Genomic DNA, 23,712 nt, shown 5'->3' on the forward strand with positions numbered 1-23,712 from the left:
TAGATGGTTCTGTCAAATCCATTTGGGTTCTTGTATCTGGGGGAGGCTTTTGGATGCAGATGATGTCTAGTGTTCTTGCTTTCTTCAGCGAGATTAGGAAGGAGACTATAAATTTTATTTCCATACTGTGACATAGTGGTACGCATTTTCTGTGCCTTCACCTTCTCCTTCATCTTCATTATAGAACTGTGAAATCCTCTGTGCTGTGATGCTACACTTTTAAAATTAAATGGCATCTTGAAGCATAACAGCCAACAGTCCATTCTTTCTACTTTCATGAGTCATTTTGTTTCTTAAAACACAAGAAGAATATCTTGGTTGCGTTCTTGTTTAGAAACCAGTGATCTAAAATTACTGCTTCATTGATCTGGCACTTAGTAGATTTCCCATAAGACATAAGAACTGTAATGACTGTGCTTTTGAGGCTTAGTAGTAGATGGCTTCTGTTTGTTTTCAAGGTAACCTTTCATGTTTATTACATTTTCAGAACACTTTGAATACATGCCAAAAACCACCAAAGACATCCATCCTGCCACATCTAGCTTCAAAGGCTATTTCAGTCACTTTCTTCTGAGCAAGTGAAGTTGTTTTGAGATGATAGTTTAAGTGTCTTTCTCCCCTCTACTCTGGTAGAGACTGAGCAATGCAGTGTGAAGGTAGCCCACTAAGTCTGAGCTATTTAGCATGGGCATATGGGTAGGCAGTGCACGGTGGTTCTGTATATGCCAAAATTCTCAGCTTCATACTGGTTATGCTGAATAGAATGTCAGTGGAGTAAAATGTTGCCTGGTCAATTAAGGGAAAGAACATATTACTCTTTTATATTTTGATTAATTAATCTGTTAATGTCTGATTTCTGGTGATAGGTACTGCAACTAGTGCTGTAACCATGCTCTGCCTGATTCAGAGGCATGTGGGATGAGAATCCATAGTGAATACCTGTAACCCATATTCATATATCAGAGCAGAAATTTGTATCAGATCAACCCGAACCCTCTGGTTATTACAAAAATATTGAAAGGTTTTGCTTGCAAAGGAAAAATACCACAAACTTTAGGGGCTTGAAAGGATCTGCAGGGCTAAACTGAGATATGCCATCCTAGTTGTGTGTTATCATTGTGGTACAGCATGTGAGAGTGAAATGTAAATGTCTGCAGTACTATAACCACTCAGATTTGTCTTCTGTTTGCTTAGGCTTCCCCGTGGATTATCTTTACATCATAAATAGGGTTATACAAATTCCAAGTGTATGAATATTTGTAGACTCCTCTATCCCATCTCTTCTTTGTCTTCTCCTATCCTGCTGAAAAAGCATGGACTTTCCTTTGGGATTAATGAGTTTTTTCACTACTTTGTGTAAGGAAACATCTCAGTCATCACTTTCCTTTCTCAACCATGAAGGGTACTATTTTTCTTGTGAATAAAAGCTTAAATCCTCTCACTTTGGGAGCACAGCTTCTAAGCACAACACCAGTTATCTCAACAGTTATAAGTTCATGTAGCTTCTTTAATCCCACTTCAGGATGAATGTCATATTTTTCTTTGACTAAAAGTCATGTTAAATACTAGTGGTGATTGATTCCTTTGGTCCTTGAAACTCCAAGGAAGCATTTAGCCTTTTTTTTGCACTACAGGATTCTTGTTGATGAGGCTGCTAGGTTTAAGCTACCTGCAAATGTGAGAGATACTGAGGTGAGGGAAGACAGGAATGTTGCAGTCTGAAGCCTCATATTTGCTTTCAACAGACTAAGTGAAATAGGATACTAAATTCAAAGTTATTTTCTATGCTTGACACAACAGCCTCAGCTGAGAAAACAAGACGGTAGTTGATTTGACTTACGTGCTGTGATCTTTCCTAGTTCTATAATAAGTGTTTATCCCAGTTTCACCAAACAGCTAAAGTTCTTAGGAAGCCCTCTGTGATTTTATTTGTCAGTATAAAGGAAGAAGCAGCACCTTATGGACTCTTCATAAATAGATAAAAAAATCTTATTGCCACATTTTCTGACATCAGTGCTTACCTGTTCTGTAAGAATGCGGGTTTGTATCATAGCTGTTTCTCAAGGCTGTCATTATCCTCTTTCTAAATCTACTGACATCAGTGTCACTTGAAAAGAGCTGAAGGTAGCTTTCACAGTGGGGAACTGTTTTGATTCTTGATATTTGCAAATAGTCATCAAGCAGTGTACTAAAATCTTGTAGTCCTCCATGGGAACAAACTGGGAATTTAATTCCTTGCTCCTTGTAATTTATATAGCTTTTACCAGTATTTCTCAAAATTAAATAACAAGCTAATGAGCAGCTCAGAGTGTCTTTATATGAACATCTGTCTTAATGACCAACATAGCATTTTTTATTGTTAACTACCTCTACTGATGCCAAACAGGCTCATCTCCATGCCCATTTCCTTTGCACACTGGCATTACCTTTTTCAATTAGCCTTAGTGCCTGAGGACTTTGTCTTCATATGCTGCTAAGCTTATTATCCTTCGAGGCATGCAAGCAATCATCTTGGTGCAGAATACATCACACTGTTGTCCCTCTGGCTTGGTAGTGCTGCTTTTACAGCAAATTCAATTAAGGCATTAACTTTATGCTGTGCTGCTGATAATAAATTTTCTATGTAATAAAATATATACTTCAGTGGTTTTTCACATGTCATTTTAATTAATCCATACAAGTTCTAAGGAAAGAAAGCAGTGGTCTGGGCTACTAATACTACCTTCTGCTAAGCATTATGCAAGAAAGAAATGCAGGAAACAAGTTTGGCTTTGGCAGCATTTGTGGGACTTGCACTGTCAGAGCACATGTGCTTTGGAAGTACAGCTGGGGCTGTGAGCACTGTACCTTGGAGTGCCCACCTGTTGCAGGGGAAAGCTGTACTTGGTTTGGTGACTAGTTGATAGTCCATATACAAGTGTTGGCTGTTTGCTTCTTGCAGGTTTCACTGGGCTGCAAGCAGTACAACTAGATGTGGAGACATCTGTTGAATTTGCTCTCAGTGTATGCTCAGAGCTTGAATCTTGTAACAGGGTTTAATGCTTACTCATGGGACTGCAGCTGATGAGGCAGAGTTGTGCATATGGTGCGGTCAAGGATGCATCATGAATTCATGTCTGTGGGAAAGTGCTGAGCTTCCAGGCAGTGGCCTAGAGTGTGCCTTGTTGCCACACCTGCTTCTTCTAAACCTCATGAGCAAGGCACAGCAAAGAGCCAGAGGAAAGCTGTGGCAAAAGTGGGAAAGTGCATGAGCTGAGGTCTGAGTGAGTTGTATGCTCTGAGCAATGAGACCTGACAGGCCTAAGTGAGGAGAGACCCAGAGGGGGGCTCTTTGGAGACAGAGCACTGTTGCTAGAGCAGCTCAGTTTACTCTCAGCCTCCTGTGAGAGCTGCAGCCCAGCCTTGAAACTATGACTTGTAAAAGTTTGAACAATGTAACCTGCTTAGGAAGCTCATACTTATGCATTCTGTAGTGTCTTGATGGTCCTAAATGGAAGTTGCCTTTGCAGATATTGCTTCTCATTGAAGTATGCCTCTGTTTTATGACAGTCTGGACTTTACGGTGATAAAGCTGCCAGATTCTGCCTCTGGGAAGTGCATGCGGTGTCAGATTCAGTGGGAGCTGCTGGCCCTGAGGAGAACAGGACTGAACATTTGAGACTGATCCTGAAGAAAAGTTTTAGCTCTGTTTCATTTGCTAGGAGAACATAACCTAGACAAACAAGATGTGTGGAGGATTTTTTATTGTGACTCCTTATCATTTAATTTATTTTGATAAAATAGATGTTTGTGCAATGTAATGTGCAACATAAATACCATTTTTGGATTTGGCTCCAGCTGAGGGCAGATGTATGCAGAGGAGGTGGAAAAAACACTTGGTGAGGAGGCTGACCTTAACTCCCCTGCTGGATGCACACTCCTTGAGAGGCCCATAAGTAAAATGCAGTTTTTACGTTAACTTAGGCCAGCCCAGGTATCACCAGTGTGTTTGAGTAAATACATTTAGCCACTTATTTCTGAGAAACTGGTGTCACAGTTCCCCAGCACCCTGCCCGTAAAGCAATTGCATGTGAATCTGTGCTGCACTACACCCACCTCAGTTTTGTCTGTCCTGAGCAGTCAAGCAGGTCCTACAGCTCAGTTTGATCCCTCTCCTTTCACAAAGATGCAGAAATAACCCTGTTGCTTTAGTCTTGTTCAGAGATGAAATTTCTCTTGAGCTTTGATATAATGAATGAGTCTGTTTTCCTGAACTGACACATTTTGTCTATTACCTCCTATATGTTTTAAGGAAGACTGCTGACTGAGGGATCAAATCAATCCAACAAAGCAAAGCGAAGTACATTTCCAACCTTTTACTATCTTTTTCTAGCCAAAGAACATTCCAAGCAGCATTCTTAATTATTCAAAATCCTGTAGCCTGAGGAATTTTCAATCTGTGGGAAACAGTGAAAAAATAAAAACCACATGCTTTGCTGGCTCTGAGTACGGGAGGCTGTTTTAAGCTGCAGCCACTGTACACACTGTAGCCTCTCTGTATCATTTGGTGTTGACATTTGCATTATGATGAGGGCAATTATTCAAAGCCAAATTACTATTCAGAGTGGTAGTGTGAAACAATGAAAATGAGATTGCTAGAGGGGAAAATATATGCAACAGTTTGTATAGTTGGGAAAGAAAATCAGTTTCATTTACTGAAGTGCTTTCCTCTTTAGCAGAGTTTAACCCGTTTTACGACAGCTAAAATAAGACTGTGACATGGCTGAACTTCACAGCACTGTAGCACCCTTTGTTCCAATGGCTTTTAGAAAAAGGAAATCTATTCTATGTATATTTGCATGACATTGTATTTAAAGGCAGAATCCTTATCCAGTGAATAGTGAAATGGTGAAACTGTTCAGCCTATTTTTAGAGCTGGACAAACACAGGAGGGGACAGACCCACAGCTCAGTGTAGGTTCTTTGCAGAAGAGGCTGAAATGCATCCAGAGCACAGGAAATGCGCCCCTGGCCCTTGAAATCTCAATAATGAGATTTCCTGATGTGATTCAAATATTTCAAGCAACTGTTAAAACATTTTCAGTATTGACAGAAGGTCATTTGTCAGAAATGAAGTCTAAAATCGTCTTTTCTGATATTCAGTAGATTTGGAAAAAAAAATGCAAGGCTTGTGGTCATTTTGAAGAAAAGATATTTTTAAAAGCTCAAATATTGTGCGATGTATTGTATGGTTTCTATCACAGTTTCCCTTTGGGAAGTGTTTGGTGGCTCTATCAGTAAGGGGTGGGACTGTGGTAACTCATGTGGGGTAAAAGGATGATGGGGGTTGGAAGTGAACTCAGGAAGAGCCAGATCTGAGCTGCTGCCAGAGCAGGGTGAGTTGAGGTCACACCACCTGTGCCCAGCCAGAGCCCCCAGCAGGACACTGTGGGCTCTCCTCTGTGTACTCATGGGGAAAAAGGTGTTCCTCACTAGCCTGATGCTTTTGCCTGCACTGCTGCTAGTAGCTGAGCTCTCTCTTCTCAGCACACATCATATGGGTTCTCCATGCAGACACGGAGGGCAGAGCCCCATCTGGCAGCACCCTGTACCAGTTAATCTTCAATTCCTGGCTGCTTAGTGGGAGACATTTTTCTCATGCAGTACAATCTTTGGTTTATGTGGCATACTCTAATAAGTCAGATGCATCTTGTTGTGAAAGGCAATTACTTGCTGCTGCCTTTCATTCCATTTGCAACCCAGTGCTTTAGAAAAATTCTTCTGTATTGAATTGTTGTCTTGTTATCAGTCAGACTGGGGGGAAAAAAAAAACCCTTTACCCCTGGCATCTGAACCACCAGATTTTGCAAATGATATCAATAGTAGGAATCATTTTGACAATGGCTGTGTGGCAGAAATGCTGAGTCACGGCCTGAAGCAGTGATTGAGCACCTGGTGGGAAGGCAGGGCCAGCCCAGGGGAGCTCAGGTGCATGCAATTGAGTGACCAGAAGAGTGGAGCCAGGATTAACCCCTTCCCAGACCTCACTTAAAGGGTGGCAGTGGAGGCGAGGGTAACTCTCTGCCTACTGGAGGCCTTCCAAAAGTAAGCAGTTTTTCTTCCTTTGTTTCTGTGTCCACGGCTGCTGCATTTGGGCTTGTTCTCATTTGCTGCAGCCTACAATTGTGCCCATCTGCTATTACTGCTGTATTTTTCATTGTTATAGCATTCCAGGTTGAAAATTGTCACAATTCTGTATCTCCCCCAGTAACTTCTGGCTCAGTGCCCATTTCCACAGCCCAGCACCACTGTTTTCACAACATGGTGTGTTGGGTACCTGTGGCAGGGGTGCGCTTCTGCCTTTGAAGGGGTCAGTGGTTTGGTGTCATTTCAGACCACAGCTGATCTGTCATAAAGTTCAGCAGCAACAGAAAGTGGGTAACTTTGGTGTGCGCTGCTCTGCAGTTGTCTGTGAGGTACACAGCGTAACTCCCACAATTCACAAGGCCAGTTCCTAACATGGGAGGGAGAGGTGAGGGAGGTCTCAGGCACTGCCTGATGTTTGGTATCTGCTGGGTGAGAGGATGAGTTTGGGTCTGACCCAGAGCAGTGTCTGCCTCTTTAAGCAGCACTGTGCTATGTGTGTAGGCCAGGGAGAAAATCTGCAAGGTGCTGCTTAGTGCAGTCACAAACTGGGGCTGCTTATCTTTGCCATGCATTTCACATTTTTCTTATAGAAATATATTCAGAAAAATACAGGAAATTTGATAAACTAGAGCATGGAAAAAAAAAAAGCCTCTTGACCTTCCCACTCACTGCAGCCGTTAGCGTTTGAACAGCTTCCTAATTCCCAGGCCCGGAATGATAGCGGTTCCCGGCAGCGGGTTCGCTGCCTCCGTGACCGCTGGGGCGGGACGGGCGCCGGCAGCGCGGGGCTCGACGGGGCGCCGGCGCCACCCGGCGGGGGCTGCGGGCGCTGCGCTCGGCGCTGTTTTGGTGCTGCGCCCTCTGGCTGCGGTCGTGCCGCCCGTCGGCCCCGCCCGCCTCGCCGCTGGCGGTACGACGGTATAGCGGGGCTGGGCTCCGCTGGGTTGAAGCACGAGCAAGCGAATGAGGGAGACAGTCAGTGTAAGACAGAAGCGTCTTTAGATGCCGAAAGATTTAAAGTGTAAAATACCCAACTGCTGTTATTTTAGATGATATTGAGTTGTTCTGGAAAAAGATTTTAAAATCCATACGCTTACACCCAGTTTGTCATGAAATTAGCAATCATGTATTCTTACAGGTGATATATAATGTCTGTGATCCCCAGTGGAGTGGAACACCCCAGCCTAGATTCAGTCCCTCCAGCAGTCTTCTATAAAGCTGGGAACGAAAAATATTTCTATCATCTTCAAGTTTGAAGATGGACTGAATGTGATTTTCCAGCCTGGGCTTTTAATGGAATCTTCTACAATAAATCAAATGCTTGAATGATGATGCATGCAAAAGTACCTGCAGAAATAACCTAGTTAGGTTTGTTTCAGCTTTGAGCATGGCAGCTGTTACTGTAAAGCAAGTTGTCCATCCCTACCCTCTCATATGACCATGATGTGTTACGCTATTCTATATCATCTATGGTTGTACATATTTCTGTTTATAAAATCTTTGTTCATTCACACATCTATCCAAGTTTTTTCAGCAGGAAGGGTTTTGTAGCCAAATCCAACACCAAAAAATGACTAAAATTACTGCTTGAAGAAGCACAGTCGTAAGAGGACAACTAAGGTTCTCCAGGAGTCAGACAGAAGCTGTTACCTAGCTTAGGAGCTGAGAAGGTCATCTTGCTGCTTGAATGATGGAACTTGAATTCTTTTGGTGATTTAAGCTTGATAGCTTTTTCTTTTCTTTTCTTTTTTGAAAGATTACTGGCCACAATCACCTTTTAGACAAATGGGTTCATTTTGAATGTCAGCTCCTTAAGTCTGCTCACTGCTCTGCAGTGGTGGCTCAGGTTCCGGGGGCACTTCCTAGAGCAAAGTATGATGGGGACAGGCAGAGCTACCTGTGAAGGCAGTTCTTTATGTGGCTGTGCTGCTATTGCCATAACATGGGGATGTGCTTAGAAATCAAGGAGTTAAACCATCACACCAATTTGCTGTGTGGAGGACTTTGCAGGTGCATTTGAAGGTGAAGGAACTGGAGCAATTGTTAAGATTTTACAACATATGTTGTGATGTGCTGTGGTAATTCCAAGTGCATGCTGCAATCTTTGTGGAACAGCTGCATTCCCAATGGCTGTAGTGATTCTCAACAGCTGTGGAGATGCTCAGATGTATGTCATCTGGGGATGTTTTGTTTTAACTTTGGCTCACATTTTGTGCCACAACATGAAAAAATTTAAGGAAGAATTACTAAGTGGAGTTTCTTAATTACTGCTGCTGAAGGTACTGATAGACATATAGAAAATCAGTGCTGTGACCAACTGAGATGCTTTGGCTGCAGTATTTATTAGTAAGTATGTCCACCTGTTTCTCTGGAATTACACCACATCACCAAAGATGTGTCTGATCTTAAAATCCATCTGCCTGTGTCTGATGGCTGCTTGTGATTTTTGAATTGTGTTCTGATTGCCTCTTTATGATAATACTGTGATTTGTGGGGTTTACTTCACACCCAGAGGCCTTTGGCTTGGAACTTGCTGAGGTAATTCATGCTTATGATGCCACATCATAACATTACATACAAGATGCTTTCCAGCTATTCAGTAGAGAAATGACACTTCCACTATCCAATGGGGATATTCATTTTACTCTCTTGCCATTTGCACATGTAATTCATTGAAAATACATGAAAGTAATTAATTTGATTCTAGCTGTGTCTAGCATGTCATCTTTAAGAGTCACAAACATTTGCTCAGTATCTTTTTTTATTAGTCTACCATTAGGAGATTTCCCTTCAATAGTCAATTCAGAAATCCACACCCTTGCCCATCACAGGAGCTACATCTCACAGCCACTTTTTAACAAGGCATTGCAATCCACTGCTGCGTAATACTATTTCTAAACTCTGTGGTGTCTGTATTTTTATGGAGTCATCTCAGTTACTAAGCACTGTTTATTTCATAATAGAGCGTGGAATCTGAGATGAAATGATTTCCACAGCCTCTTCGAAGTTTATGGCAGTATCCCAAACCAATATCAGAGTTATCTCTAATGTATATCTGTTGAAGTTCTGAAAAACTCAAGTGGAAGAGGTTCAACACCACTCAATGCCATTTATTTTAGTGCTTCAGCACTCTTACTTTTAGAAAAGTTTTCATAATATTGCAGTTTAGCTTCCTTTCCTGCAGTCGGGCTTATTGTTTCTCAGCCTGTCTCACAGACACAGAGCAAAAGCTTTTCCCCCTTGAAGAAAAAAATCTCCCTTTCAGGTTTTGCTTCTTTAGACAAAACTAATCAATTATTTTCAGTCTTTTCTGCTCATCACATCCTAGACCATGGATCTTATTTGCTGTGTTGTCATCAGGAAGGGTGATGACCATAGTGGGACACAGCTGGGTGTTATCACAGTCCCTAGGCTTACAGACTGTGCAGGTGAATGTGTCAGTATGTTTAAGGTTTTTAACTCAGTGCTGCCAATTTAAATCCTCCCTGTGGTTTGCACCTTTTGGATCTGCTTTCATATCAGTCATTTCTCTCACCTGCATCTGTTTGATTATTTCCAACTGTCTTTATCAACTTGTTTGCTTCTAGTAAATCTGGTTTGCTAAGCTCACACTGATTTCCATTTAGACACTGGTGTATGTGTGTCCTTCCAAGCTTCAAACATGAGTGGTGTAAGCTACCAGAGAGAGGCAGCCTAAGTCTGACTGAAGCCTTGTGTTGGCTGACACAGGAGTTGGTCATGCTGCTTGTATGACTCTGCCTGTACATTCACACTTGCTTGTGGATGTACTTTTCATTTTACTGTTGAAGAGGCATGTTATATCTGTTCCATAAGTTGTTTGTATTTTCAGTTAAAGTTCCACTGGCCAAAAAGTTAAACATTGCAGTTCTGCTCAAATTGCCCATTTGAAAACTGCATGTGGTGCAATGAATTTGGAAGGGGGTATGTTTAGTCTGAACTCATTTTTGTTCAGTAATGAATATGCATGCTTTCAAGTACATCGCATTTCTTTGTCTTAGAGGTGAAGGTACTTAGAACCACACGCTACAGGTCTGATGAATGCAGAGCCATTTGATTCTCTTTTCTGTGGAAAGCTCTTTTCTCACTTGCTCCAAACCAAGCAGTGTGGTTAAGCATCAGATATGTGACCAAACTTGGTGACAAAGTAGTTCTGCTGCTCTGTAGTAGTGCGGGGTTCAGTATGGCCGAAGTCCTCCCCCACATACAATTTCATGTGCAACAAATAGGTGGCTTTGTACCGCATTTCACCGCAACTTAGTTTATTTAAAACATGTCTTATTTTTAAGTGGTTTGAGTCACATTGTAGTTCCTACTTCCATTAAGAAAGCTTAAGCTATATAAGGCGAAGTGGTCTGTCCATTCAGAATGCATCACTTCCTTTTAAGAGATGACAGGTTTAACTGTCTTCCCATCTCCTGGGCACATTAGCTATGACTTTATATCAACACATTGCTTTTGTTAAAGTTTTGAAGAGGAACAGATCTGAGTTCGTACTATTCGTGTTCTGAGTTTCTGAGGTTGATCTCTTCTGTTTGGCTAGTGCTCATCCCTGAGCAGTTTCCAAATGTTTATCTGCTATTCTTTCCACTGCCTGTCACATAATTAAAGTCAAAGAGTTACTTGCTTAAGTAAGAGCAGATTTATGGTATCAGGTTTTGTCTTACATGCATGTTAGTACTCAGAAGATATCCTGTACCTTCCAATAAGGTTGTCTCTCTAGTATTTCTGTTGCCATTCTGCACTGGTGCTTGCTAGTTTCCAGGCACAGCGCTCTGTTTCTATGGCTTCTTCCTGATGCCATAACTTGGATCATCTGTTCACTCTTTATAGAGGGAAAGTTTTTCCTGAAGCCTCTGTTGCAGGAAGATAAACTTTTGCAAAATTTTGCTCTTGTCTTCTGCCCTTCTTTTTCCCAGGCTCCAATAACAAACCAGCCAAATGATATTACAGTTGCCAAAATCGCATATAAAATATTGAAAGTACAGAACACAAGGGAAAGTGCAACAAGACAGTAGAGCAGCAGGGCTGCAGGTCACAGCGAGTGAGGATCCACTTAGATGTGACAGTAATAGGTGCCGAAATAGAAGAAAGAAGCTGCTTACTTCCAAAAAGCCTGTAATGTCCTCAGGTAGGCAGGGATCTCTAGATGATATTGCATTGCCTCCACTGCCAACCCTTGAAGTCTGGGAAGAGGTAGAGCCAGGATTCACCCCTTCCAGTTGCTCAGGTGCATGCAATGCACCTGGCCTCCCCTGGGTTGGCCCTGCCTTCCTTGCAAGTACTTAGTTACTGGTTCAACTTGTGACTTAGCATTTCCACTACAGGTGGTCTATGAAATATGATAGCAGCCAAAACAGACATTTGTTTGTTGTATACTTAAATCTTCCATTTTTGCTGTGGAATTTCAATGTACGCTAAAGAACAAATGATTGCACACACAATCAGCCATCACTCAGCCTTAAAACCTGAGGCTTGTACCTGGGAGTGTACTACCCAGAAAAAAAAAAGAAACATCTCTTTGCTCTTAAGGCTCTCCCTGTATTCATGCTTTCTCCAGAGCTTACTAGATTTCAGAATTAGAGAGATTTAAATGCACCTTTTGATTGCACCTTCATTCTTATTATGATGGGAGCAATTTGAATTTTTCTTATTGACCTGGCTTCATACAAAAAGCTTACAGACATCAATGAGAAAAACACACTTTATGATGATAATATACGGTAGCTCTGTTGCAAGCCTTTTGACAGTTATGCTTGAAGTGCTTAAATGAAGGAAGTACTGAAGTGAGAAATCATTACCATCCCAAAGGATATGACTAAAATGTAGTGTGTGTGTGTGTGTGTGAAACTGTTCCTGTTGCTTACTTGATTAGCTGCTCTGTTAGCTGGTTTTCTAGATAGTAGCTATGAGTATCTTCCTCTTCTTTGTAGACAGTCTCTAAATTCTGTGCTATACAGGAGATCTCCAACCAATGCAATTTTAACTCCCTGCACAAACTTTAATTGGTAGTCCGCAAACAGTGTGTTCACCAAACAACTCCACCATGAACACTGGTGACCTCTACTAAGAAAATTCTGTTTGCAGATCCCGACCACAGATTGTACTGATGAAGAGTTCACAACCTAGTATTGTTGCTTACCATTTTGTGTTTTAAGTGGTGCTTGCTGTCTATGCCGTGGTGCTGGCAAATTATGTGCAAGGCTCACTCCCTCCACCAGAGAAATCATACCAAGACAGATCTGTGGGAGAAAGGAAATACTGGTCCACATGCTTAATAGATAGGAAACTGAAGCATAGACATTGTGACCTAACAATAGCAGAGCTGGAAATAGTCCAGATGTCATGTGCTTCAGGCTTGACTCTAAAGGACAAGATTTTGTTAAGATTCCTATTCCCATAATTCCATCACAAATATGCAGACTTCATGTACCCAAACTAAAATAAGCTACAAGATGTAGTACACATCTCACAAATAAGTGTTTATTGGATGGAGGGAGTTCAGCTGATGCTTTCCCTGTTCTTTTTTTTAAAGACTGCTATAGTTGAGTTTGTACCTGAGTAATTATAAATTCATCTTCCTTGCTATGAAATGATTGGTCAGTTAATCAATCTAATAAGGAGTTGAGTTCATATACCTCATCTCTATTTGATCAAAATAAAGTATTTCTCTCTTTTCTTAATATTCTTTCATGTCTATTTGACCAAAATAGTGTTTTGAGTGCTTTTTAGAAAGAATCCATCTGTTCCCAGGTACTGCTCACCTCTAGTCAAAGCACTGCTTTTGGGTCACAATGAATTGCTTGATTAATACTCTTCTGAAATGGTTTTTGAAATCTGGAGTCATTCGTCATTAAGCAGCGATTGAGATTAAAATGTTTGTGTGAGAGCCCCACAAGGAATGATTGCACATAAGTATTGAGATTTTTTTCTTAAACACCTATAGCAAGCAAGAAAACGTTATCAACTGATATACAAAAATCAGTGAACATTGATAGTGATCCTCTGTTTTGACCTCATTGCAACCCAAATTTTGCATTTATGAGAGGAGATGAAAAAGTAGTTAGTACCCAAAACAAAGCATTTGGGTAGGAACTTTTCTTGAAAATGGGCTAAAAATGGCAAACCAAATTGCTGGCCTGTGATCTTTCCACCAATAACTACTGGAGTCCTGATGGCCTGCTGTGCCATTTTTTAGGATGGATCGGATTGATAATTTAAGAAATTAGCTTGCTGATTAGTCTGCTTATTTGTTCCATGATGGCCATTTCAACATGGGAAGTCATTTTTCACATTCTTAAATGCTTGGCAGGATATTATGTTGTATATGCTTGTACATAACATGTATATATGGTGCAGTGATACAGATTCTTACCTGTTGTAGTGGAAATGCTAAGTGAGGGCTAGAAGCAGTGATTGAGCACCTGGTGGGAAAGCAGGGCCAGCCCAGGGGAGCTCAGGTGTATGCAATGTATTGAGTGACTAGTAGGGGTGAAGACAAGATCCACCCCTTCCCAGACCTCATTTCAGGGTTGGCAGTGGAGGAAAGGGTGTCTTGCTGGAGAACTCTGCCTATCAGAGGCCTTCCAAGGCTAAGCAGATTTTTGTCCTTTGTTTTTGTGACTATGGCTGCTGCATTTGGGCATATCCTCACTTCCTATAGCCTAGGACTTTGCTACCCTGCTATCTTTGCTGAGCTTTCCATACTTTTACAGCGTTACACCTGTGAATTTGCTATGAATGCTGCTTGTAGCAGTGCCCCAGTATATCCATTCCTCTGAGCTACTTGAAAAGAAGCAAAACCACAGCAAAGTGTTCTCCTTCAGATGCCGAAGTGATGCTAGAATTGAACTAGGTTCCCCTCAAGAGGGGAGACCTTGTATGTATTTTTCAGCCTTTGTTTGCCCAAACAACAGAACATCTTCAACAAGGATTTACTTTGTGTTAATAACTGATATTTTGTCCAGAATTTGCAGTGCATTGACTTTAAGTATTGGGTTGTTCTTAGCACTCTCTGTTACAAGTTCTTTTCTGGCTGAACTTCTTTCTTGAGGGGAAAATAAGTGAACTGAAGTGTAAATGAAGCTTTTGCTTGACATGCAGTTTATATTAATGAAGACGTTACTTAGAAGTGCTTAGTGTCAACATGAAATGTGCTTCTTTTCTAAAATTCTTATTTGTGACAAGCTACTGAGGAAAGCTAGAAGTATCACTTTTATCACCTGTGATATTGCTGCATTGGGTTGGTGAAAGGAGGATACTGTGCTCTTACACCTGCACTCACACCTTGTTGAAGATAGGGAATGCACTTTTGAAATGAAGTTCCTGACTACCCACCTCCCTCCTTCAAGTGGTTGGGAACTCAACACAGTTAGTATGCTCTGTGATTTTCTGCTTTTCTTTAAGGTGAAACCAAAACAACATAGTTTGCTTTAGGAATTCAAACCAAATGTGCTGTATTACTTGGGAGCATCTAGTCTAAACAAAACCCTGCAGTGTGTATTGTACAGATTTTGGTTATTTGTGTGCTGTATCACTGGCTACTGAACATAATCACTTTAGTACCATATGCCAGAGCTGAAGATAGTAATTAATTAAAGATGCGTGAAAGGAAGTTCAGACATCTCCATTTTACCAAAGGAAACAGTGATTGACATTAGAACTTCAAAACACAATTTTCCCTTTCCAAAAAAAAAAGGAACAGCTACATAAGAATAATAGTTTTATTGATAGTTTTACACGTATAATACAAATAATAAGTTAAACATAGTAAAAATTAAATAAAAAAGAGGTTCCAGCCCTCATGCAAATAATTTCATCTATTAAAAAAACAAGTTTAAAAATAAAATCAGCAGAAGTCTTGAGGGGCAAAAGTGTCCATATCATATCAGGTGAATGGTAATGAAGTTCTAACTTTTGTTCTGACTTCCAACATCTATAACACTCAGTGCATGTTGAATCCTTAGCTCTTCTCCAGGTTGCGTAGGTAATGGAGAAAAGTGGTACCATCAGACTTCTAAGAGAACCCAGGCTCCTTTGGATGGGACCTGGAAGTGCAGTCACATTACTTGTTTTCCCTCTTCACCGTAGTTCTTCGGTGGAATACCGTTTTTATAGTATTTTTTATGCTAACACAGCTGCAGTTGCCATCACTAAGATTTTAGTACTGTTTGGTTCTACAGGAATGAGTCCTGTATACCAAGTGCTGCTTCAGTCAGAGTGGACTTCGGTCCTTCTTCACACATTAATAATAATCAATGCTGATGCAGTTCCTTGCACACTGAGGCAAAGCCTATTCACATTCCCAGTACTGGTCTTCACAGGTTACGTTTCTGTCATTCTGTGTTGTTTGGAGTGATGGGGAAAGATGTTAGAGATGCTGTATACAAAATGCACAAGTTACATAACTTAAAACTTCACCAACACTTCCAGAACAAATGCCAGTTTGTAAATTAAGTGGACAGTTAACTTGATATGTACAGTATTGTGCATGGGAATACTCATTTAAATGTTAAATATTTTAGATTCCCATTGAGTGGTTTTCAGTAATTAAGAGTAGTGAGATAGTATCAAATTCTGCATCAGAAACACTGTAGTGGCAAACTACATGATCAGTTAAAAGCAAGAACTCTGACATTCAGGGCTTTGGTGCCCTGGCATCACTGCAGTCTTATTGTCATTCAAGTCCAGAAGTACACAAGTGGTCACTTTGGTTCACGGAAAGAGCGACTTTTGGTGAAAACTGCATTCATATTAGAGTCAATCCAGTTAAGGTAGCGAGTAACCCTAGTGTAAACTCCAGGCTTGTTTTTCTTTGCACAGCCATCTCCCCAGCTGACAATCCCATAAAGCGTCATCCTGCCATTGTGCTCACAGACCATGGGGCCGCCAGAATCTCCCTGGCAATGGAAAAAGAATGTATTAGGATTTTTTCTGTAGATGAACTTTGATAACAGGGAGCCTGTGGTTACTGTTTTTCTGAACTGAAACAAACTGTATATACAAGCTAAAGTCCTGATTTTTTTGAGAGTACTGCATAAATGAAAAAGAATGGTCAGCATCTGTATCAACTACAGCGCAGTCCATAAGCTCGAGAGTTGTATATTCCCCCTAGCTTGCTCAGGTGGAAAGTTACTTTGGACACAACACCCAAAGCTCATAATCACAGCTGTTAAGCTAGTTGTACAAGGTCAAAGCAAACATGCCCTATTCTGCATGACATAATTGTCTCCCTGCCCACAAGATACTTGTACACTTAAGGGTAACTCCTGTGTTGTTTTTTTTCTAGTGGCATATCGGTCAGGCTCCCCAGTGAGGGTGCAGGGAAGCAAATCCAGTTTTGAGGAATTTGTGTAAGGGCTCAGTGACTGCCTGTTATCTGTCTTATCTGTCTCTTGATGCTCTGCAAAATAGTTGTTAAGAGCAAGCAAGTGTAGTTCAGATTGGCATAGCTACTGTATTCCTCTGTGTTTATCTGCTAGCCACTGCCAGAACAAATTGTAACATCTCCAGGAGCAGCAGTGATTAAGGCATTGCAGCTGCTGTTCCTTGAAAGGCTGACCTGAAGAGGTTAACACCAAACACTGTCCTTATCTGCTTCCCTGTCTTCAGCGACCCTAAGAGTCTACTAGCTATAGTGGATTCCCTCTACTCAAAGACTCTCCTGAGTAGCAGAATTACAAGATGCTGCTATGCTACAGTTGATCCATTCAGTATACTTGATTTGAAATCATTTAGAGGAACAACATTAGAAAAAACTTTACCTTGCATGCATCTGTTTCCCATAGTGGGTCTCCAGCACAGACCATGTTGTCAGTAACTCTGGTACTGTCATAGTATTTATTTTTGCAATCGTCCTGTGATATTAAGTTTACAGTGGCCGACATTAGTCTTTGAGCATAGTAAATATCATCTAGGAAAAGAAAGAAAAAAAAGGTCATCTCTAGGAGTTGAATATGAGGTACATACAGTAGTAGCAGTGAGATTTTGGGTCTTTTGGAGATCACTGTATAAAAAAAGCCAACCAGTTTCCATTGGGTTTAAGTAGCAGTTTGGAAAGAAGTCATCCACTTACAAGAGTTCTGTTTTCCATAGCCAGCTATTTCGCACCAGGTATTGTCGTACAGGTTAAGGTTCTTCTCTGGCAAGCAGACTGTTCTGACGTAGTTGGATTCTACTGCACACTGTCCAGAAGCTGTTCTTATTCTTATTAAAGCTAATAAAAACAACAGAAAACAGAAGATTACTCAAACAGGTAAAGCAAGTTCCCTTAAAGTTCTCTGAAAATTGGATTATCCGGTACAGTTAATGGGAGTATTTACATTTTGTTCTCATTATATATGGTTCTTCTCATTGCTTTTGGAATTAGAAGAATCATTATTTAATGACAACAATTCATTTTGCAGCACTGAGTAACAGAATTCAGAAGGTCATAGGCAAGGGCTTACTGTCAAGTGCAAGGGTGACAAGTGTGTTCTGTGCAAGTTATGAAAACCTATCTGAATTTATTTGTTTAGGGAAAGGTTTGTAAAAGGGGCAGAGACTTCAGGAAGCACAACTTATTTCAGGAAAACCTTTAGCTAATGTGCTAGCTCATACGGCATTCCCTTGCCACTTAGTGTAACCTACTGTGCGTGCACTGTGTCTCAGTCTACAGTATTTTACTATGTGCTAAGTGATGCATGGAATTTTGCATCTGTGATGTGCTATAAGCTAGACAGACACATGTGGAATGACCTTGCTCACCACAGACCTAGATCTCAGAATTACCTGACTTCTGTTCTGTTCATCTCTGCTTTAGTTCTACTTCTTTTACTTGACGTACCCCATAATCACACAGTTCTCAGCTATCCTTAGTGTTTTAAAGGCTCATGTTAAAATGATGCTTACCAATGTCATTATCATTGCCTCCTGTGTGATCTGTAAAGTCAGGATGAGAAATGATTTCATCCACCATGAACACCTGTTCGTGTTCATCATTAGTATTCAGTATGGACTTCCCAAGGAAGACTTTGTAGACTGACTTGTTTGGTTGCTTTTTTGTCCTGTTAAAGAAAAAAAAGATTCATGAAGGCTACTGCTTCTGAGAGTAAGTTTAACAACTTAAAATCGAGTTCCAGTTTGGTTTCATGTTTACTTAAATGCAGACAAGAAAAAGCAATAAGAAAGTTGATAGACTGTGCTACAGGAAGGTCTGCTGTTTCACCACTTGAAGTGAATAAGCTAGATGTTGGGGCACTGTGAGAGGCACACCTGGCTAGATGCTGCTCATGTCTGGCATCAGCAGTGAGACTTCCTAGCAGAATGCAAGCGGGATCTGCTTTCCACAGGGGAAAAAAAAAAAGTACTGAATGTACATCAAGACAATTTTTAGGTTTTAGGAACATCTAAGTTCAAGTGGAAATCTTGGTTCCACTTTAAGCTAAAATTGTTTCAGCTGCATAATCCACGAAGATGTTTGTATTTTGCTATGTGTGGACTTCCAAAGGCTTTAGGTTCATGGCTGCTCCTCTTGCTCTAGTTAAGAGAGAGTGTCATAACTATGGCAGATTTGAAGGTTTGCTCATTCAGCAGTGAGGGGAAAATATAGCAATCTATTGAAGTAAGTTGCAGAGAGGAAGGATGCAGAAGTTCAGAACAGTACACTTACGGATTATAGAAACAGTGTGCTGCTGTAAGCACCCAGCAGGGGTCAATGAGGCTGCCACCACACAGAAACTGGTCAGTGCCCATTATGTTTTGGAAGATGCCAGCTATCCAAGGCTGAGTCTCAACCTCAGCCTGGCTTCCACCAACAATCTTGAAGTACTTGCTGAAGCTTCTTTGGCCACATGTACGCTCTATGAAAGAAAATTTTGTTCAGATGTTCACATGGCTGGCAAGCATCAACTTTGTGTTAGAAATCCGTTGTCTTGAAACCAGTGTTACTTACCACACTTCTCTATGGTGCTGCAGGGCGTTTCTTGAATGGAGTATCTTCTCTTGGTGTAGCACCAGGGCCTGCTCCTTCCATTTGGGTTTCTGGAAGATAAAGGGAGTGTTCTTTTTATAAACCCAGTACTAAAACAAAAAGATAGTATCTTTAGAATTCTAACTGTCCTGGAAAAGCCAAAAGGTGCTTTTCTTGTAAGATACACTGGAGAAAGCAATTAATTGTTTGAACACAGAACTGGCTGCTTGTTTTGTCATAGCTGAGCCTTCCCTTTAGAGTTATTAATGTGATATGGTGCCTCTGCAAAATTCCCAGCAGCTTCAGTAAGCAGTGAGAACTCTAGGCGCTTCAGAGAGTCCCATTCAAAATATTTTTAAATTCAAATTGATCTCTGAAATATTCTGCCATCACTCATATACTATCACTCAAAGTTCCTTTGGTAATGTCATCACAGGAAGAATGTATCATCTCACCTGCAGTAGTTATGTTTGCCCAGTCCAAGTTGCAGAGCATTCTTCAAATCAGCATGGTAATCACCCCACCTGATTACTGAAGGATGGTCCCAATACAGACAACCTGGATCTTCTGCCATTCCTCTGTAGTCCTCCCCATTCCCACTGTAGCATATGCTGTTAGTGTCTGAGAAGACAAACATTCATTAGCAGCGTGTTTTGTTTATAATTGTTCTGAGACAGAAGTAATCTGTATGGATCATTGTAGAGATAAAGCATGCATACATTACTCAAAGATGACACAATCTGAACTGATTATATGTTCTTACTCAACTTGTTCTCTGAATTTTATGCATGAAATAACCTATGCTTTAATCCACGCATATTGCTTTTTCCAGCAATTTCTTCACAATATAATTATTTTGCTTCTGGACACTCCTAAACAAGTTGATTAATACAAGCTACAACATTAATGAGGAATGAAAGAACACCTGTGAGGAAGCAGGGACAAGAAAACTAGAGATCCCAATTTTGCTCCATTATTTGTCTGTTTCTCCTCACCTTGTTTATTAAAAAATTGCTGAAGGATATTAAATTGTGTTTATAGGTAGCACTTTCACTTGAGAATCCTTATTCATGATTTGCTTACTTTTCCAATTCATTTAGTTAGTATTAAGGAAGATGGATACTCTACCTATTTCACAGTGAAGTCCACCATATCCTTCTGGGCACAGGCAACGCTTAATTTGGCTGAAGAAGCGATAGGTAATGCAGGTTCCGCCATTCAGACACTGGCATTCTGCAAATAAAAGACATGATTAGTAAGAGGTAAAACACTTGAGCGGTCAAGTGAAATGCAGTTGCAAACTAAGTTTTAGCTGCATATTATTGAAAGCCTTCTCTCTTTGATAAAGATGTAATTGCAGGCAAACAAGCTCTTTTTAGGTTTAAGTAGAACAGACAGATGCTTACCTCTATGTTGGGGTCTGTGTTTATGTGATAACTTGTAGTACTGCCTGATGTAAACCTAAGCAGACAAAAAGGAAAAAAAATATTGAAGGAGACAGTTCCTCTGACATGTTTCTATTACCCATTACAGGACTGTGCTCTGTTTTCTACTGCATGCTTCTCCAACAGTTTAAAGTTTTCGCATGTAGTTACCAGCTGAACTTGCTCTATTGAGTCTACATGTGACTACAGTGGAACTCTGAACAAAGCAGATGAATGCATCACACCAGAAAACCCTCTGTAGAACTCTACCAACCTGGTCCCACTGCACCAGGTCAGCATTGCAGTTATTTCTGCTGTGAGGATCTGGGCAGCTCTTAGAGGTGGAAAAAAAAGACAACTTCTCCCTCCCCACCTATTATGTACTGAGCAGTCCAGCAAAGATGGAATATGCGCTAGCTGCCTGTCATTGGTGACCTTGGTGCTTCATGCTTGTCATGACAGCAAAACATTCAAAGTCAGGTCTGTGTCTCCTTTTTCAGCTTTGCATTCAAGTAGGGGAAGACAAATGTATTGGAGGTCCAATATCCTCCTACATAAAACACCACTGAGTTCTTGGTACTTTGTGTCCAGGTCTGAGTTGCTTTATGAAAAGGTAAATGCTAGATTTCTTGGCTACTGCATGATGCCCTCACTATTTTAACTCTAGAAGGCATCTCAAGATGGAACAGAATCAGAGAAAAAACAAAGGGTTCAAATATGCATTTTCTGGAGGTATATGTGCAGCAGATGTAAATGCAAAGGCAGCAGAAAGAAGAATCCAAGTCAGCACCCTGTCCAAAGCAGAAGTATAATTAAAAAACGGAAGTGGATCTTAGTAAAAACCCCCTCATTTATTTCAAAACTTACAGAATCAAGTCCTGTGACAAGTGTGCAGAGAGTTACTGTGAGAAAGATGATTAACTTCATGTTGGTAAGTTCTCACTTTGCTCCTGGCCTTAGTTTTCTTTTGATTCTGAAAATAAAAGAGGAATTCATTGACATGCTGTAGCCTGCAGCATCAGCTTTCTTGTTCTTGTTGTCTTACCTGATTTGAGTAGCAATACAATGGGCAGAAGAATTAAGGACTGACTTAACTGTGGAATGTCTGCACATTATTTCCATAAATTAACTTAGAGGTTATGATTTTATCACTTGAAGCTTTTTTGTGCATTTAGAAGTGCAGCCAGATTTTTGCAGAGTTCACATGAAGCAGAGACAGGGAAGCTGGAGAAATCCATACTCTGGGTTACTGCAGTGTGGACTAGCAGTCAGAAAGCAGCAGATTTATTTAGCTGCATTCCAGCTCTTTGTGCTTGTTTAACTGATTATTACTGCCTTGCAGCAAGACTTCTAAATGGTCTGAACATGCACACTGAAGCGTGGGAAGGAACACTCAGCTTTCAGTGCCTCCCGAGCTGCTGACTGGCTCTTGCTGCTGCTGAACCCTTGCGTAAGCCCAGGCACCTTGCTGAGCGCTGCAAAGTCCTGTAAGTCTGGTCCTGCGGTTACTGCATGCTTGGTATAAGAGAGGCTTAAACCTCTTCTGTCCTGATTTCGTGCATGCAGCTGCCTCCTGCAGTCAAGCACACAAAGCGATCAGCTCAAGAGTGAGCATTACAAATCAGCCTGTGAAAGGGGCATGGGGGAAAGAGCTACCAAGTACTAATTTGGTTGAAAAACAAATATAGGAATTTGCAGTACAAGTCATGGGAGTAAATACCGGTTTATTATTATTATTTCTGAAAGAGAAAAGCATCTTCAGTTCTGAGAAATGAGAAAATTTACAAGAAGCCATAGGAACGGAGCTTGTATGACACTAATGAGCATTGCACTGCAGAGCAGGTGCTGAAGTGCTGCTCTGTGCTTTCACAGGTTCTGACATCAGACCAATTCTAGATCGGTCTCACAAACTGCATGCTTACAGGCAATGGGAATGTATCTCTTAGGTTTAATGATGAAGAGATACAGTGCCCAGACTTTAAGACCATAGTGTGGTGCAGACCCAGGTATGCCAGAGGAACAGCAGGCTTATTTCAAGAAAATGCAGACATGGCCCAAAGCAAACTGCTAATGCAGCAGCAGCCTTTGCTTAGAGGCAGGCTTCCTAAGGCAGGGAAGCAGACCGTGCCCTGGTGCTCAGACGCACTTCTCAGACACGGCTGGGACTGCAGCAGATGTACATTCTCTTGAGCATTATTCACGTTAAAGCAGCGTTTTTTAATCCCTCGGGCAGGTATGCAAGTAACATGCTCTCCGTTACCGTGATTATGTTCTCAGGCCCACCCCACAGCATCCAGCAGCAGCATTACCGATTTCTGCCCGAATCCCGCTGCCGGACGGCAGCGTGCAGAGCAGAGCTCTGCCGTTACCGACGCGGCACGCTATCTGCATTTTCACGTCTCTGATTTCAAGAGCGATCGCTAAAACCTGCCACAACGCTGTCCGCGGACGCAGTACTTACCACCTGGAGCGGCTGAGCCAAGCACGGTGCAGCTGCAGCAGCGGTGCGGGACGAGCGCTATAAAGGCCCGGCCGGGGCGGTTCCTCAGCCGCTGCCCGCCCGCCCCCGGGGCGTTCCGCAGCGCCGCCCCCGGGCAGGGCCGCACCGCACCCCTCGGGCCGCCCCCCCGGGGCCGCAGGCGCCTCGCCGTTGACTCTGTGCGCAGCGAGGTCGGCAGTGTCACTCGGGGAGCTGGGGCCGCTGCTGCTTTCGGGGCGAGGGAGCGCGAGCAGCCTGAAGGGGGCGCGGGGCTCCTCTTCGCCTCCGTGGGGCGGCCAGCGATGTGCGATGAAGTGTGTTAAAACAAAAGAGAAACGTGAGAGGCAGCTATGAAAAGAATGGCTTGTGTTGGAGCGTGCTGAGAGGCGCAAACAAGCGTGGCGTATTTAAATTTCAGATCTGTGGCGCCGTCCGTGAAGAATGAAGCCCAAATGCCTTCATGGTTAAGAGGATTAACTCCTCTTAGGTGTGGGTGAGGGCAGAACACACCTGTGCTGAAGCTTTGGGCATGAGGGGCTCCTCAGGTCTATTGGTATTGCTCGGTGAGCACTGAGCTGCAGCGCCCATAGCCTGAGGTTCTGTGCTCCCCCAAGAGGTGCTGTGTCTTTGCTGTGATAGTTTCTGCCTTTCAAAGGTGTTTGAAGTGCGGCCATTTCGTGAATGGGGATGGCGACATCCTGTCTCATACTGCAGGCC

At 41.8% G+C, this 23,712-nt stretch overlaps 1 protein-coding gene and 2 long non-coding RNA genes across 3 annotated transcripts in view; 1 reads left to right on the forward strand and 2 right to left on the reverse strand.

The window, feature by feature from the left end:
* The window catches only part of LOC124418049, a 52,993-nt gene extending 29,785 nt beyond the window's left edge, over nt 1-23,208 (forward strand). The window contains exon 3 of the long non-coding RNA XR_006939563.1: nt 21,859-23,208. This is a non-coding gene — a long non-coding RNA (uncharacterized LOC124418049). The remainder of the gene's footprint in view (nt 1-21,858) is intronic.
* On the reverse strand, nt 1,505-12,418 carry LOC121111131. The gene is made up of 3 exons (XR_005860789.1): nt 12,286-12,418; nt 2,022-2,204; nt 1,505-1,669 (listed from the first exon to the last, which is right to left on the reverse strand). It is a non-coding gene; the product is annotated as an uncharacterized LOC121111131 (long non-coding RNA).
* PLAU (plasminogen activator, urokinase) lies at nt 14,853-23,011 on the reverse strand. The gene is made up of 11 exons (NM_205443.3): nt 22,978-23,011; nt 21,384-21,489; nt 20,499-20,553; nt 20,221-20,325; nt 19,548-19,713; nt 19,075-19,163; nt 18,793-18,982; nt 18,033-18,187; nt 17,218-17,358; nt 16,907-17,055; nt 14,853-16,042 (listed from the first exon to the last, which is right to left on the reverse strand). The coding sequence occupies exons 2-11, from the start codon at nt 21,441-21,443 to the stop codon at nt 15,848-15,850; spliced, it is 1,305 nt and encodes a 434-aa protein (NP_990774.3). The 5' UTR covers nt 21,444-21,489; nt 22,978-23,011; the 3' UTR covers nt 14,853-15,847.
* Nucleotides 23,209-23,712: the final 504 nt, after the last annotated feature.

The sequence above is a fragment of the Gallus gallus genome, chromosome 6 (genome assembly GCF_016699485.2).
Source record: "Gallus gallus isolate bGalGal1 chromosome 6, bGalGal1.mat.broiler.GRCg7b, whole genome shotgun sequence".
Lineage (NCBI taxonomy): Eukaryota > Metazoa > Chordata > Aves > Galliformes > Phasianidae > Gallus > Gallus gallus.

Excerpts from the sequence above, each read along its gene's own strand:
- PLAU (NM_205443.3), bottom strand. The coding sequence starts at position 21,443 with ATGAAGTTAATCATCTTTCTCACAGTAACTCTCTGCACACTTGTCACA. Across the intron at positions 18,188-18,792 it reads GCACACTGTTTCTATAATCC|GACAAAAAAGCAACCAAACA; the intron begins GTAAGTGTACTG and ends TTTCTTTAACAG. Across the intron at positions 16,043-16,906 it reads GGGAAACAGATGCATGCAAG|GGAGATTCTGGCGGCCCCAT; the intron begins GTAAAGTTTTTT and ends TTCCATTGCCAG.